The following is a 14,148-nucleotide window of genomic DNA, read 5'->3' as shown; positions in this document are numbered from 1 at the left end:
AACCGTTATCTCGTGTTTGCTAAACAGTCATCGCTTATCTGCAGCTATCAGCTACTATCTCCGCCCCACTGCCACCCATGTCTCCTCACTCAAAGAATCGATTCGCCGGCCTGGGCAGCCCCAGATGCTCCCGCAGCGTCGACCCGGTATACTCCTGCCTAAAGACGCCCCTGCGCTGCAACTCGGGCACCAGCTTCTGCGTCACATCGTCCAGCCCCTGCGGCAGAAAGGGGAAAACCACCGTGAATCCGTCTGACCCCTCTTCCCTCAACCACGTCTCCATCTCCTCCGCAATCCCCTCGGCCGTCCCCACAAACGCCAGCCCCGAGTACCCGCCATACCGCTGCGCCAGCTGTCGCACCGTCAACCCCTCGTCCTCTGCCAGCTTCAACACCCCGGCCCGACTCGTATGGCTCGCATTCGTCTCGGGGAGATCGCGGGGAAGCGGCCCATCGGGATCGAACCCGGACGCATCGGTCCCCAGCGCAACAGACAGCGACGCAATCGCGCTGTCATAGTGCACCAGACTATCCACCGCAAGCCGTTTCGCCCTCGCCTCCTCCACCGTCTCCCCAACGATAATCAGCGCCGCAGGCAAAATCTTCAGATGCTCCCTCTTCCGTCCCACAGCCTCCGCCCGCCCCTTGATATCCGCATACAGCGCCTTGGCCGCCTCGAGATCCCGGGGTGAGCAAAACACCGCCTCGGCCGTCTCGGCCGCAAGCTGCCTTCCCGGCTCCGACTGTCCGGCCTGCACGATAACAGGCCACCCTTGCACAGGGCGCGCAATGTTCAGCGGACCCCGAACAGACAAATCATCGCCCTTGTGGTTGAGAACGTGCATCTTCTCGGGGTCGAAAAAGATCCCGCTCTCGGTGTCCCGGATGAATGCGTCGTCCGCAAAACTGTCCCAGAGCCCCGTGACGACGTCGTAGAATTCCCGCGCGCGCTTGTACCGGTCGCTGTGCTGCAGGTGTTCGTCTTTGCCAAAGTTCTTGGAGGACTCTGGGTTGCCGGTTGTCACGATGTTCCACGCTGCGCGGCCGCCGCTCAAGTGGTCCAGTGACGCAAAGCGCCGCGCGATGTGGTATGGCTCGTCATATGTCGTCGAGGCTGTTGCTGCAAGGCCAATCTTGTCTGTTACCTGCGACAGCGCTGATAAAAGAGTAAACGGTTCAAAAGAGGTAACCGTGTGGCTCCGCCTGAGAGCCTCGACGGGCATGTTCAGGACGGCGAGGTGGTCCGCCATGAAAAACGCGTCGAATTTCGCGGCCTCGAGCTTCTGGATGAAGGATTTCAGGTGCGCCAGGTTGAAGTTGGCGTCGGGGTACGAGTTGGGATATCGCCAGGCGCCCGTGTGCAGGCTTACGGGGCGCATAAAGGCCGTCAGGTGGAGTTGCTTGTCGGGCATTTTGGTGATCTTGGATATTTGATTTCTAGAGTTCCGTGGGATTGGAGTCTGTGAGATGAGGAGCGACGTCGAGGTATACTTATGCTTGGTCGTGATGGTGGATTACAAATTCAGTAGCAATGGCGTAATCGGGATCGCGATCACGACATGAGGGGCAGCGATGATCAAGCTGACGTGCATACAAGTAGATGAGAAAGAAAATCTACACCGGCCGAGGTCCTCACCGGAGTGGATTATTCCATCTACTCTCGGAGAGTAAGACGGATGGATACAGTATGCCGAGTGAATCCGCAGGGCTCGCATGGACCAAATCACAGGAGCGAGATCCATACCAGGTATCTCACTTCTCACAATCATATATGCCCCTCTCGATGGTGTTGTCGGCGGACTAAATGTAGATCACCCCACAGGCCACGTCTGGACCCGGTAGCCCGTGCAGTGGGCGAGGCTGACGATCGTGGTTGAGCGGGATGAAGCCTCCAGTGTAGAATTAGGGCCCGAGAACTAAAGTAAAGTAAAGCCAGTATCCACTGTGTAGAGCATGGCTCAGCATTAGACCCTGGTCATTTTACTATCTACATTCTCTTAGAGAGAAAAACAATACTTCCAAACCAAGTAGATAACCCACCACTACCCCCTCATGTCGTCAGGGCCCACGCTACCCACCCAGCATCCAACCTCGCCAAAACACCCCGGTAAGTCTCAAAAGCTTCACAATCGCCCTTCCGACCCCAATTGCCGCATTCATCTTCTCCACAGCCGCGTGCCAGCCCCGCGGCATCTCTACGCCGGCCCGCCCTCGATGCCGCAAGCAGCAAACGCGCCGAGACGAACTGGTTCCGCATCTGCATCCACCACCCATGAGCCATACCCAGCTAAGCAAAGACACTGAGCAGATATAATCCCAAGTCTAGACATCACAAGGCAAAGCCGTCTCTGGGCAGCTTCAAAGTAGCACTTCCCAACGCGAAGCGACTCGGCTCGTTCAGCGTCAATGAATCGTCTGGCGCGGCAGTGGTACCTAGGAGAATTTGTCTCCATAAGGTCATACTCAGTCTTATTGCACCGGGGGGCTGGGTTTAAGAATACCAACGGTACGTGTAATTTTGGAACTTAGTTCAAGTTGTTCTACGAATGTGTTTCCAGTATAGGATCATGGATGTTGCCTGCACATGAACCATCTCGACCAGGTACCTAACACCTAACCCCTACAGACCAATCCAGCAAAACCCCTCCCCAACGGTAAATGACACCCGTCCAACAATATTGTCAGACAAAAACCCAGCAAGGTCCTCATACTCTCCCTTGTCAGCCCGCCAGCACGAGAATCGCGTGTCGTAGTAGCTGACGGCATATTTATCCAGCGACTCGCCTCTCCGCACCGACTGGCCCACGGCTACAAAGGTCTTGGTGAAAGCTTTAGTTCCTTTTCTACCTTGGACCTTGTGGACGCAGAGGACGAGTCACTCAACTGGAGGATGTAGAATTGCACGACTACCGTTCCGCCACGGCATCCTGTATTCTTGACATCGCATGCGACTCTGATAGCTGTCTTGGCGTGCAGGGTCGTCGACCCCTCGAATTTCAGGCTCGTCAGCTCAAAGGATGCATATGAGAGCCCGTGCCCAAAAGGGGAACAGCGGTTAGGGTGCACCAGGCTGGTCATAGTAGCGGTATCCCACAGACAGACACTCCCTGTAGAAGATCTCATCGCTATCGTTCGTCGGCCAGTTGCCAAACGATGGGTTGTCCTCCAGGCGTCGGGGCCACGTGAACGGTAGACGGCCCGATGGGTTCGTGTGCCCTGTTAGGACTCTAGCAATCGCAGTACCGCATTCCTGGCCGGCGAACCAGGCCAGGCCTGTACAAGGGCGGGCACATCGTCGAACACAGACATCGTCACGGGCGAGCCGCAGTAGTTGACGACTACAGTCTGTGGCCCAGCTCGTACTGGTTAGGCGTCAGGTCCATGGTCTCGCGGTCGTAACCCTCTGATTTGAACTCGTCGGTCGTTCCGGTAAACGCAATTGCGACTGTTGCTTTTGGCTGCCGTTCACGCTGCGCGGGCGACTTGGGCTAGGATGTTAATCTCTTTGATGAATCCGAGACCGGGACCCTGGACGACCTCGGCGCCGACGCTGTTCTTGACGACGTTAGGGTCTGCCGCCCAGGACTCGAGAGTGACCGTGTACTTCTGCCCAGACTGCATTGGGTGCGTATATTATTTTTCCAGCTGAGCACGGAAGAAGTAAAACGCTTCACGCTGCAGAACGGGCTCTTGCGGCCTGTGGAAGACGTGTTCTCCGTTTGTCTTGTGGGTTGCTGTCCCGGTAGTGAAGATTGCGAACGTGTAGGTTCGAGGTGAAGTAAAAATCGTCGTAGGTCATCATGTTGCGGGAGTTATGTGACGGACGCTGGGGGCGCGGCTACGGGAAGAAAGCGCCAAAAGACCCTGGAAATAATAATCGGGGTCATTTCCAGGGGATTTCTCTTTTATGTGGGTGGTTGATCATCGCGGCTGAGTCAGTTTTCCAAGTGTGCCGTTCTCCTGGGGGTTGGGGGCCGCGGTACAGTCGGCGACGGGATAGAGGTTATATGACCGCGCTGTTCCTGACATAGTAGATAATGCGAGCAGATCATGACGAGGTCGAGGCCATAGCCTGCCTTTGTCCTGGTCGCAGAGCCGAGTCGAAATGGCCATACCTTGACATCGAATTTGGTGGCTTTTTCCGCACGCCACACCCGAGGACATTAGCCGAGCAAACTGCTGATCGTCGCTCGCGTTGAGCGCTAGATAAGTATACAACGGGTCATACAAGACGCCCCGTGCGCTCATTGCTCCGAGACTCGTGAGTGGAGTGTCTGATAGGCCAGAGTGCCCCGCCTCGTCTGCTAAGTCAAGAGCCTGAGCTCTGATACTTTGTCAATCAGCCTTGCGCCTGTTGTGTGGGAGCTAGATAGTCTCTCGTGTGTCTTGTTGATTGCATATCAGCTTGACGGCCTATCTCAACGACCAAGCTGTGCTTCAGAAATAACATATATCAGTTGGATTCTTTTTGGTAACTTACCACCATCACTGGATTGGCATCGCTGTCATCTGTGCTGGACCCCCACCCCGTTTGGGACGGGTGCCTATACAGACCGGGGCTCGGGTTACAAGGAGCGGGAGGTGTGGCCAACGATGTAAAGGTGGGAAGTTAGGATGATCATTTTCTTTTCGAACTGGAGGTAAAGTACATTGTGTGGGTCGAGCGAAGATATTAGGTGTTTGCAGTCTGATAACTAAGTACAATTTTCCATCATAGCAAGCGTATCGGAATATCCTAATCTCACTGGGATGTCTGTGGCATTAGGAACGCCTGAACTCTCTCTCTCTCTCTCCTTCTCTCGTTCGTCTGCGGCTGGCGACCCGAAATAGTAGGAAGGCAGTATCATAGGGCCCAAGCGCCGCTGGGTAATTCATGAGGCCCCAATGGGTCTAGTGGAGGGCGTATTGAATGGCCATCTGCTTCATAGACCTGTTCCACGGGTCGTGTATCATCAAGCTCCGGTATTTCCGCTCCCGCTCCCGATCCCGCCCCCGATCTGACGATGTCCCGGCTTTTGCGTCGCTCTAGTAGGAGAAATATAACTCCAAGGACGGTCCCCACAACGATACAGCCTGCGAGCACCATCGCTGCGATGGCGCCGCCGGACCAACTCGAGGACGGGAGGGACCCAGGGTCAGGCGAATTGCCCGTGTTGGGACCTAGTGTCGGGGTGGTCGTCGTGCTGCCATCCATTGTCGGGATTCCGAGCGTACTGGGGGTCAAAACGGAGGACGAAGAGCCCTCGGGTTTTGGCGACCATGTCGAGAAAGATGGAGGCGAAGAGAACGACGATGACACTGTGGTCTGAAGCATCGACGGCAGATCGAACGCATACGTCGTCGCGGACGGGTCATCCGTCATCAAGGAGGAATACAGTTTGTTCAACGTATCCTCGTATATCAATCCAACCTCGCTATTTACCTTGTTCCAGCAGATATTCGTCTGGCCAGTTGTGCGCGTGCAGACCTCTCTAGAATCCGTAGACAGTTGTTAGAGAGGAACCTTGGCCAAGAAGAAAAACACCACGCCTTAAATGTGAGAAAAGGGGTGAGGTGGAACGAACGTGTCATAATCACAACACCAATCAACGCCCCAGCTTGAGCAAGAAAGTGTGCTGCCATCGTTCTCGCACGGCGAGGGTATCGTCCAGCATACACTGTGACTGCCGTCCATGTGATCGCAGCAGTACAGTTTTCCCGTAGAGGGCTCGCGGGCGCATGCATTCGGCGGCCGACATTGGAATGTCCCAAAATTCGGGCATATGTAGTCGGTTAGGTTGGAGGTGAAGAAGTAATCAGTGTAGTGCGTCATGTTCTAGCAGGGACAGTCATATCGAGGGATCTGGAGATGGATATCGAAAGGAGGAAAAAATGAATAGGTCTCCCGAAAATATTCTCAATGGATTTATAGAGGCAAGGTTGTGGGATCAGACCCTGCTTCCTCTTGCCGCGCAGCCTTGCTTGCACCACGTTGCGCTGGCGTCAGGGTAGGTTGCGCTGGGCGGCTACCAGAACGCGGAGAGTTCTCAGTGTATGTGGATGAAAACTTGACAGACCCCTACAGACGAGTCTGACATCTGGTCGTGGGACGGCGCCACCAATACAAGCACGACAAATGTTGAACCCCATTCCAAATATAGTTTGCCCGGTGCGAGACGCCTTCATGGTGTCGCAGCCTTTCGCGCGCCTCGACGAACCGATGGCCAACGAACATCCGTACAGGGACCGAAACACTCCCTCGATATTCACAAACGAAGACGGCATCCTGTTGGTAGGGTACGCGATATTTGCAGAGTTTTAACCGCTGAGGCTTGCTTATGTTGGATGTCGATGAGGCATTGACGGAGCTTCAAGAGGCTGCAAGACCTTGGGCGCTTTCATTCTCTTCAACCGTGTTGACCCAGCCAATACTCGACGACATTCGTGTGGCCATAGGCCTTCGAGATTGTCGAGTATGTGAAACACATACTGTCCTTTGGGCCTCGATGCTGTTTCTGACTTGGTGCACTGAGCAGAGATTCTGTGTTCACCGTTCAGGTCAAATTCGAGGCATTGTTTGTCTATAGTCGGAGGAACCGTGAAGTGTAGGTACATAGGCACACTGGAAGCCCTAGTTCGCGAAGAAAAACTGATTATCTGGAAGCTCTGTGAATTACCTCATATATAAGATCCTGTGACTGCCGCGTGCGTTGCTGGGTCCCCAAATCAACCAGCGTCTCGATACCATGGTTGATACTGACTGCGCCGTAATTGTTATAGCCAACTGATGGAAATGCATCTAGGTGATTCGAAAAGCACTGAGATCTCTAAAGATGGCGGTCTATTACTGGAATTGTTATGATGTAGGAGAGACCTAGTGGTCCATGCCAGTGAAAGCACGTGACCACAGCTTAGCGCCTACTTGGTTATTTCCTTATATTATTTTACTTCCTATTTTAGTTAGTTAGATAGACTTAGTATAGTATTACTACTAGAGTTAATAAACCGTACCTTCTTGTTTTTCTGGCAGTGGGCGGAATATTACAGACGCCACGAGCTCCAACATCACCTGCTGGTGTACGCAGCTCATCCGAGCCACCCGGAAAGCTCATATGAGTCGTTCTAAAACAAAGGTGATGCCAAGACCATTACCTGATAAGCTGAACGTCTCGAGCGACCGAAAAAACGACCCCGCTGAGCTCTGCGGAAGCTCGGGTGAAGTGCGTACTCCCCGCAGAGCTCATAATTTACGATGAGTGTCTCAGTTGATTACTAGGTCAGAATAACTCGAGCGAGCCCATATTTTGGCAATTTTTATTTTCAAAGTAATAATGGTAATTTATTTCCATATTGTCCTCCTAGAGGTAACTCGAGTTGCAATATATTTTGCCTCGCTCGAGCGTCACCTGATTCACAAAGAGCCTTATGTAACCCGGTTTTGTCTCGAGCGACAGAACTTGGTACCGTGGACACAGCTCATTCGAGCTTCCGCAGAGCTCATCTGAGTCGTTCTAAAAACACGTGATGCAAAGACCATGAAAGACGACCATTACTAAGGCTGAACGGCTCGAGCGACCGAAATAATGACCGTGGCTGACCTGCAAGCGCCCCTGCGGGAACCTTGGACGAGCTGTGTACTCTGTTAGTCGGATGAGCCCTATGAATTTAGTGCAGTATCGCTATAAGATATTTTGACTCATAATACCTCACGTGAATATGCGGCGTACATAGGGCTGAGGGACACAAAAACGGGGAAACCTGCGTTTCTGGATCTGCTCTCCAGGCTAGTAAATTACTGTACCAGACAGTTGAGAGTCTCCGGCCGAGTCAGCGGGTGGCTAGACAACTGCGGGACGAGGTCCAGGCTCTCTCACAGTCGCTCGAGGTCCTGAAAAATGTGGCTGTGGAGTATGAATCAGAGCTCCCGGCCCTATGCCTCCCTTTATCACAATGTGGTGCTGCCTGCAAGGAGTTAAGCAATGAAATCGCCGAGTGGGTCAAGAACTCGGACGGGCGATTGCAAGGCTGGACTAGAGTTGAATATCTGGGTGAGAACATCAGCAGCTCCAGAAATGTGTTTGCCAACTACAGGGCAACCATACGAATCGCGCTTTTTGGCGTAACCTTGTAAGTTATAACGTCGAGTCTCCTGTCCTAGACAGTCCTAACTTGTTATCAGCCAGTCTAGTGTAGTCACCCGCCAAGTACTCCATAAATACAAGGACTTGATATAAAATACTATCTCGGACCTCCATGATCAATTAGGCAAGCTCAAAGGGAAGCTAAGCACCAACCAGCCCTTACACGAGTCCGACGCTACCCTCGGACATGAAGAATTGCAAAAGACAGAAGATGAAAAGCAAAGTATAATAGACTGCCTCCACATCTATAACCGGGTGTCCGAGTATATTGAGAAGGCTCAGTCCCAACGTGAGACGAGAACTAGAGAAACCACTGGCACACATGACACACGTCAAGCGAACCCTAATCTTAGCGTAGTCCAGCAACTGGCCCAAAAGTATCTTGTTTCCTCAATCCAGAACATGAGTATAGCCTCGGATCAGCTTCGAGAACGTTTGAATCAACTAGAAGCAAACTTGCGGGGTAGTAAGAATCCAACAATGCCTGACTAGGTTGCGTGCGACGTGCAGGAAATCAAGAAAGAGAGCGAGATCATTGCTTAGTATCTGAATATTTTCGCAGACGCCTCCAGTATCTCCGAGAGCTCTTGAGTAAATATATTTGAAGACGTTAAATCTTTAGACAATGCGCAGCAAGTGTTAGTTTCCACTATTGGAGACTTGCTGAATGCCAAGCGGATCTCGACAGGATCGGGGTCATTGCAAATACTTGGACAAATGTCGGATGATACAGTGCAGCTTTTCATCACTCATTAGCATGGTGCCCGTGAGGACGTTACGATAGACATTGAGCAGAAAGAGGGAAGGGATTTCCATAATCGGTATGGGCCAGGTCGCTCCCTCCGGCACGAAGTCCAAGTGCGGCAGCCAGGCACTTCCATGTCAACGCCATGAAGCTGGTGTTTCAGCCAAATTCACAACTAAGCTTCATCTTACTCAATAGGCATTTCCCAGTCTCCGGAGAAGTGGGTGATATCATCCAGAATTTCGCTCGGCCTACTCAAGTGTGGGCTCGATAATATTCTGATGGGAAACCTTATACTATATATTGTCTATCTTGACCGAGTTCTACTATTTCCATTCAAATATAATGCTTGAGCTTCAGACTATATTCTAGGGGATGGTGGCTGAGTATTCACTGCGGTCTGATATTCCAGGGAATACAAGTAATGCAAGTCTGCAAGTTTGGTCATGATATTCATGTAATACCTGGACCTGTGAATTATGCTATAAGGTTTGTTTTGCTGCTTGAGTTAGGCGCGTTAATACAATATTCTGTAAACCTGATATTCTGTTTCTCTGGCATAGAAGCTTGCCATGCCCTTTTAACCTCTTTTCTCTCTCTTACCTTTAGTTCAACTCCTCTATTTTGTACTTATCATCCTTGTTGTTCTCTTCATCTCGTCCCTATAGATAATTGTGGTGAAAGCCAAGCCAAAACTGCCCCTTTTACTCTTCCAGATCTGCTACTCGATCCAATACTGAGCTTGCAATACCTGTTATTGATAATAGAACCCATTGGGTGATCCCGCCTATAGTAGCACTGTGACCCTTTTGCACTGATCCCCTTACTTCACTTTAAAGCAAGTGCACCATCATGCAAAGTTGTCTAGATTTCATTTTGGTAGTGCGCCTTGCTTATTGCTAATATTGTTCTCTCTATCCTGTATACCTAGAAAGTACTGGCTTACCCTAGATGCTAGATACCTCACTCCAAACACTCACCGACTCAGCCGCTTCAGCGGTTTCCGGGCGGTTGAAGCCGCCTTAACGATCAGCCTCTCCTTCCACTTTAGGAAGCTGCTGTGAAGATACTGTGTGGAGGCTAGGGCGCCTTGCTGCCTAACTGTTCGCCTGCCTCCTTGCGTACAAAGCCCTCATCCGTTAGAACCCCTGTATCCCACTGGCTCCCAGAAGACCTCCAGCGATTCGTTTGTGTCTAGATCCTAGTTACCCGCTGTCATATCGAATCGATCCCTTCTGAACCTTGAAGCTTTGTTGTCATAGCGCCCTTGTCGGTTACCCATTGGAGCGGCGCTGGGACGGGACTGGCGCGTTGACCCCGCTTACAATGACATTATCTATCCCCCAGGGCTGTGTATTGCTTAGCATTAGAAGTGAGGGGTGGGGTGGGGGCGTGGCTTGCGAGGGGTTTGCCAACATTGGAGTCGACCGAAAGCTCCTATCGGCCCCCTTGATATGAGTATCCCTCTTTAATCCCATCACAGTGCTGGCATAATTCCCATTATATCAATAAACGGAACTTCTAAACCTTGTTTTTTCTACTTCTCACCTCCTACAAGCGAAGAAAATAAATTCAATAAAAGCAATATAACGCTTCCAATGTCAGCCGCTCCGCTACTCCAGTGCCAGAATATTCTCTACGACTGGGCTGAAAGCATCGACACAAAATCCTGGCCTCTACTGCGCAGTCTTTTCGCACCAGAAGTCTCAATTGATTACGGGGCCCTCGGTGGCGTCAAAGTCACATCAGGTCCACCGAACATATTCATCGAATGGGTTTCCAACCCGGAGCGTCTTGGAAATCCGAATATAACAACCCAGCACTTTATCGGCGCATGCCGGTGGGCCGAGCTTTCGGAAACGAGATGGAGGGCGCATTTTCAGATTCGAGCTGCTCATTGGAGACCTTCGGCCAAGGATGTCGGTGCAACGACTCTTAATGCAAATGGGTATGGTCTTAATACTATGGAGTTCGAGTTGAGTGAAGGGGGCGCTTGGAGGATCGTATTGCTTACGGTTGGGGCGAGGTGGATTGAAGGGGATATAGGGGCTGTTTTCAAAGGAGATTAGTTACATTTGAATACAGCATATACAGTTATATGCCTTTATCCGATCGATAATGAGCTTATCCCGAGCCTCCAATGTTTGAGCATACATTCATGGCCGGGGTTGTGTGTTAACCATAATTTAGAGTCACCGCGCTGGGAGCCTGTCCAAATAAATTTGGCAAGCTTATCTCTAGCGGCTCTAACCTTCAAAAGAAATTTATCCTGGGGGATATCCAGCAACCTCAATGGCATGGAACCCATCTCCAAGGCTACGGAACAATTTCCAGCCTTGCTCAAGTTTCTTCGCAAATGATAGCACCAGTTCAGTATTGGTGCTCCTCACCCTGAGCACAGGTAGGCGTGTCATTTGGAAACGCCAAGACGAATGGCCAGGAGCGGAATCTGGAAAAACAGGCAGCAGGGTTCACGAGGTCGACTTGGGGGGGGGGTTGTGGGGTTGAAGATGAGAAGATGTCGGGGATTGCGGGGTACGGAATTATCGGCACCCTACAACCAAAATGCAAAAGGTCTGATTCATAGGCTTTCACATCGAAGCTGCACTAAATATAGAAGAAATGATGGGTATCTGGCTAATTACAATAGGAAATAGATACAAGGAATAGCCGGGCTAACGCTGGCAACCGCTGAATTCGGCCTTGAAGCAATATGAGGACATCAAGCCAGGGTGGAGAAGGCGCATCTTGTAAGCGCCCGGCCGGGCAGGGCGAAGCGGGAGGGCGGAGAGCCATTTTCGGCGTCGTTTTTGTCGCGGGTGGAACCCAAGGGAATGACAGTTAAATAAGCGCCAAACATCATGGCTCGGTAATAATGATTAACGAGGCGAGGTGCTTCCAAAGTTACGGGTGGAAAGGCGGCTGTTTCTGGCCTAAAAAAACCATCATTTTCTGCGTTGATTCCACAGGTCCTCCTATTCTAGGTGAATTATTCGTGTACACATTGGGAGTCGTAGGATTGACCAAAACGCTCTTCAAAGTATCATCCGACATTTGTCCCAGTACAAGCTTTGACCCGTTACCTGACTTGATGCGCTTAGCCGAGATGAGGTCTTTAAGAGTTGTTACCACCGCTAGGTGGCTATTGTCTCCTGCAGTGACATCCTTATAATAGTTCATCCGTGGTTGGTTCAATTCAGCGCTGGCATGCTTGCAGAACTCTAATAGAGCTTCAGTATCTTGCACCTCTTCCTGGAACTTCTATTTCTCGAAGCTTAGTCCTTCACTGAGCAGTGGAGTATCCAGTCGAGTCATTAGTAATTATTTATTAAATTAATAGAGATTCTGTAGTAGCTGTAACTTCCAGCTCATGATCTCTTTTCACGCCAAATTCTGCCCCTCCGCGTTAACGTTAACTGCATGGGCCTTTCGCGGGAGGAAATTTATTAGGAGGGCTCCCTAGATGCATTTCCAAGTCCCCTAGTAGGTGAGACCATGACTGATCCACGAGCAAAAGGAATTGTTAACAGATCTTAAGGCTCTAATTTCCAAGTAGCCTAGGCTTATAACTATAGTCTAGATAAAAGTAGAGGTTATAAAAAAGAGAAATTAAAGGCCTTATTATTTTAAATATATAGTAAGAAAGTATAATATTTAAGTATAAGAGAAAAATTAAATAAAGCTAAGCCTAAATAGGAAAGAGGAACTAGCTAACTTTTATAATAGTAAATAGCTCTAATTGCTAAACCTTTTGTCTTAAGCAGGCGAGTGATCTGCTTGGCTGAGTTGTCGTATTGGATCATCGCTGGGAGGACCTTCCGGCTGACACAACCCTATCTTTGGCATTTCTTGGTTTTAATACATACCCTTCGAAGTTCAAAACGGTTACCACTATTCCCCTATTCATTCCCGATGGCCCTGTCAACTCCCATGGGTTGTAGGATAATGCGCGATTCCGGCCGTTCAGAGCGAGTACGGGTGCAAGTGCGGACCGCTATTGCGAATGTTTAGGGCCAAGCAGCATAATACGTCTATTCTTTAGATGCAGAATCCTAGAACAACTTGAATTTACGTCATGGAATGGAGAAAAACAGTCTCATCTGCCCATTCTCGTTGTATTGTGCACACTATCGACGCCTACACTACACCCACTGACTATCCACCAAAAACGCCGCTGCGGCGGTTTTGCTACTGCCCTAAAATCCAGGCAGCGGCGCGCCCTGAATCAGCCGCGGTGGTTGTCTGATGAGCTGTCCGGCAAGCTCGGTGATCTCCTTGAAATCTGATGACTGATGTATGCGGTCTAGTGACTCCTGGTCCTTGTGCCTGGCATTGCAAGAGTTTCTTAGCTGGCGCCTCGCTTGTGCAATATACAGAAGGAAGGAACGGGTTGATCATAGTTGATCTGAGCCAAATTCAGGGGAACCAGGGCGTTAGATATAAGCAGGGAACACACTTCTCGAAAATAACAATCTCAACATCCTCGCCCGTTCCGACTTCAAAGGCGTGGTGGTACGGGTTACCCGGGAAGTGCTTGAATGTGTTCTTTACGCGGAGGACGAGGTCTCGAAACTATCAGTCGGAGTTGTCGTTAGTCCAGTGAAACGCTCCCTCGCTATCCTCAATCCGCTATGATAAACTCCGTCCAGAACCAGATATAACACACCTCCTGGATTTTCTCCGGTTTCGGATAATGGATCACGACGGAGTTGACTGCGTCCGACATTTTATCTGGTAGTAGTCTGCAATTTGAGAGAAACACGAAACCTGAGCTTCTTTCTCTGAAACATGCACGAGGGGTGCTTGGTGAGACTTAAAATAATCCCAGAGCTGGGTGTAAACCTCAGCCGCACTAGTGACCTCTGTGCGCGCCCGCACCCACAACTCACAAGCCACGAGCTAGTATGTACTCGATAGTAGATATGGGGGCTAAGAAACACGGCCTCCACATGGATATTATCCGCCTGGTGGGAATTCCACCACCTAGCGCATCTTGCAACCCGATTAGGCCCCCTGGCAGCAGTCAGCTCGCCAAGGTTTGCCAATCTCAGCTCCTGTTCAGGAATCAGCAAACGGGGCGCCGCATCCACGTGGCACCAAACCATGGACATTTACACGATTTGTCCCCTGGCGAATGGGCAACATCCTCTGCCGAGGGGCCGTATCACGTCAGCCTCGCATACATCGGGCTAACCAACATATACGCTGCCAACCAATCACAGTAACTCTGTTTCTCTTACCCTATTAAATTGAGCTTTTGCAGGATTTGTTCCTTGTTTTTTTT

At 50.7% G+C, this 14,148-nt stretch overlaps 5 protein-coding genes across 5 annotated transcripts; 1 reads left to right on the top strand and 4 right to left on the bottom strand.

Annotated features, from left to right (window-relative positions):
* Positions 1-85: 85 nt before the first annotated feature.
* On the bottom strand, positions 86-1,797 carry BJX68DRAFT_278573 (LLM class flavin-dependent oxidoreductase; the record flags this gene model as incomplete). Its single annotated transcript, XM_071048570.1, has 1 exon — positions 86-1,797. Exon 1 carries the CDS (start codon positions 1,409-1,411, stop codon positions 86-88), a length of 1,326 nt encoding a protein of 441 aa, XP_070894641.1. The 5' UTR covers positions 1,412-1,797.
* A 1,257-nt stretch (positions 1,798-3,054) lies between these two features.
* On the bottom strand, positions 3,055-3,620 carry BJX68DRAFT_271025 (glycoside hydrolase family 3 protein; the record flags this gene model as incomplete). The annotated part of the gene is made up of 2 exons (XM_071046859.1): positions 3,055-3,361; positions 3,469-3,620. The coding sequence occupies 2 exons, from the start codon at positions 3,618-3,620 to the stop codon at positions 3,055-3,057; spliced, it is 459 nt and encodes a 152-aa protein (XP_070894640.1).
* Positions 3,621-4,842: 1,222 nt separating this feature from the next.
* BJX68DRAFT_271024 (EGFR-like transmembrane domain-containing protein) lies at positions 4,843-5,811 on the bottom strand (the record flags this gene model as incomplete). Its single annotated transcript, XM_071046858.1, has 2 exons — positions 4,843-5,470; positions 5,564-5,811. The coding sequence occupies 2 exons, from the start codon at positions 5,809-5,811 to the stop codon at positions 4,843-4,845; spliced, it is 876 nt and encodes a 291-aa protein (XP_070894639.1).
* A 4,651-nt stretch (positions 5,812-10,462) lies between these two features.
* Positions 10,463-10,933, top strand: arp1 (scytalone dehydratase arp1; the record flags this gene model as incomplete). Its single annotated transcript, XM_071046857.1, has 1 exon — positions 10,463-10,933. The coding sequence occupies one exon, from the start codon at positions 10,463-10,465 to the stop codon at positions 10,931-10,933; it is 471 nt and encodes a 156-aa protein (XP_070894638.1).
* Positions 10,934-12,999: 2,066 nt separating this feature from the next.
* Positions 13,000-13,655, bottom strand: BJX68DRAFT_245197 (putative quinol monooxygenase). Its single transcript, XM_071041461.1, has 3 exons — positions 13,531-13,655; positions 13,321-13,436; positions 13,000-13,190 (listed from the first exon to the last, which is right to left on the bottom strand). Exons 1-3 carry the CDS (start codon positions 13,588-13,590, stop codon positions 13,061-13,063), a joined length of 306 nt encoding a protein of 101 aa, XP_070894637.1. The 5' UTR covers positions 13,591-13,655; the 3' UTR covers positions 13,000-13,060.
* Between the last annotated feature and the right edge of the window lie 493 nt (positions 13,656-14,148).

Source organism: Aspergillus pseudodeflectus (genome assembly GCF_044049435.1).
Source record: "Aspergillus pseudodeflectus strain CBS 756.74 chromosome Unknown BJX68scaffold_56, whole genome shotgun sequence".
Classification (NCBI taxonomy): Eukaryota; Fungi; Ascomycota; class Eurotiomycetes; order Eurotiales; family Aspergillaceae; genus Aspergillus; species Aspergillus pseudodeflectus.
This window is presented reverse-complemented; position numbering and strand designations above follow the sequence as displayed.

Coding starts and splice junctions, on each gene's coding strand:
- BJX68DRAFT_245197 (XM_071041461.1), bottom strand. CDS start 13,590: ATGTCGGACGCAGTCAACTCCGTCGTGATCCATTATCCGAAACCGGAG. Junction 13,437..13,530: donor AACCGGAGAAAATCCAGGAG/GTGTGTTATATC, acceptor TCCGACTGATAG/TTTCGAGACCTCGTCCTCCG. Junction 13,191..13,320: donor GAGATTGTTATTTTCGAGAA/GTGTGTTCCCTG, acceptor TTGCAATGCCAG/GCACAAGGACCAGGAGTCAC.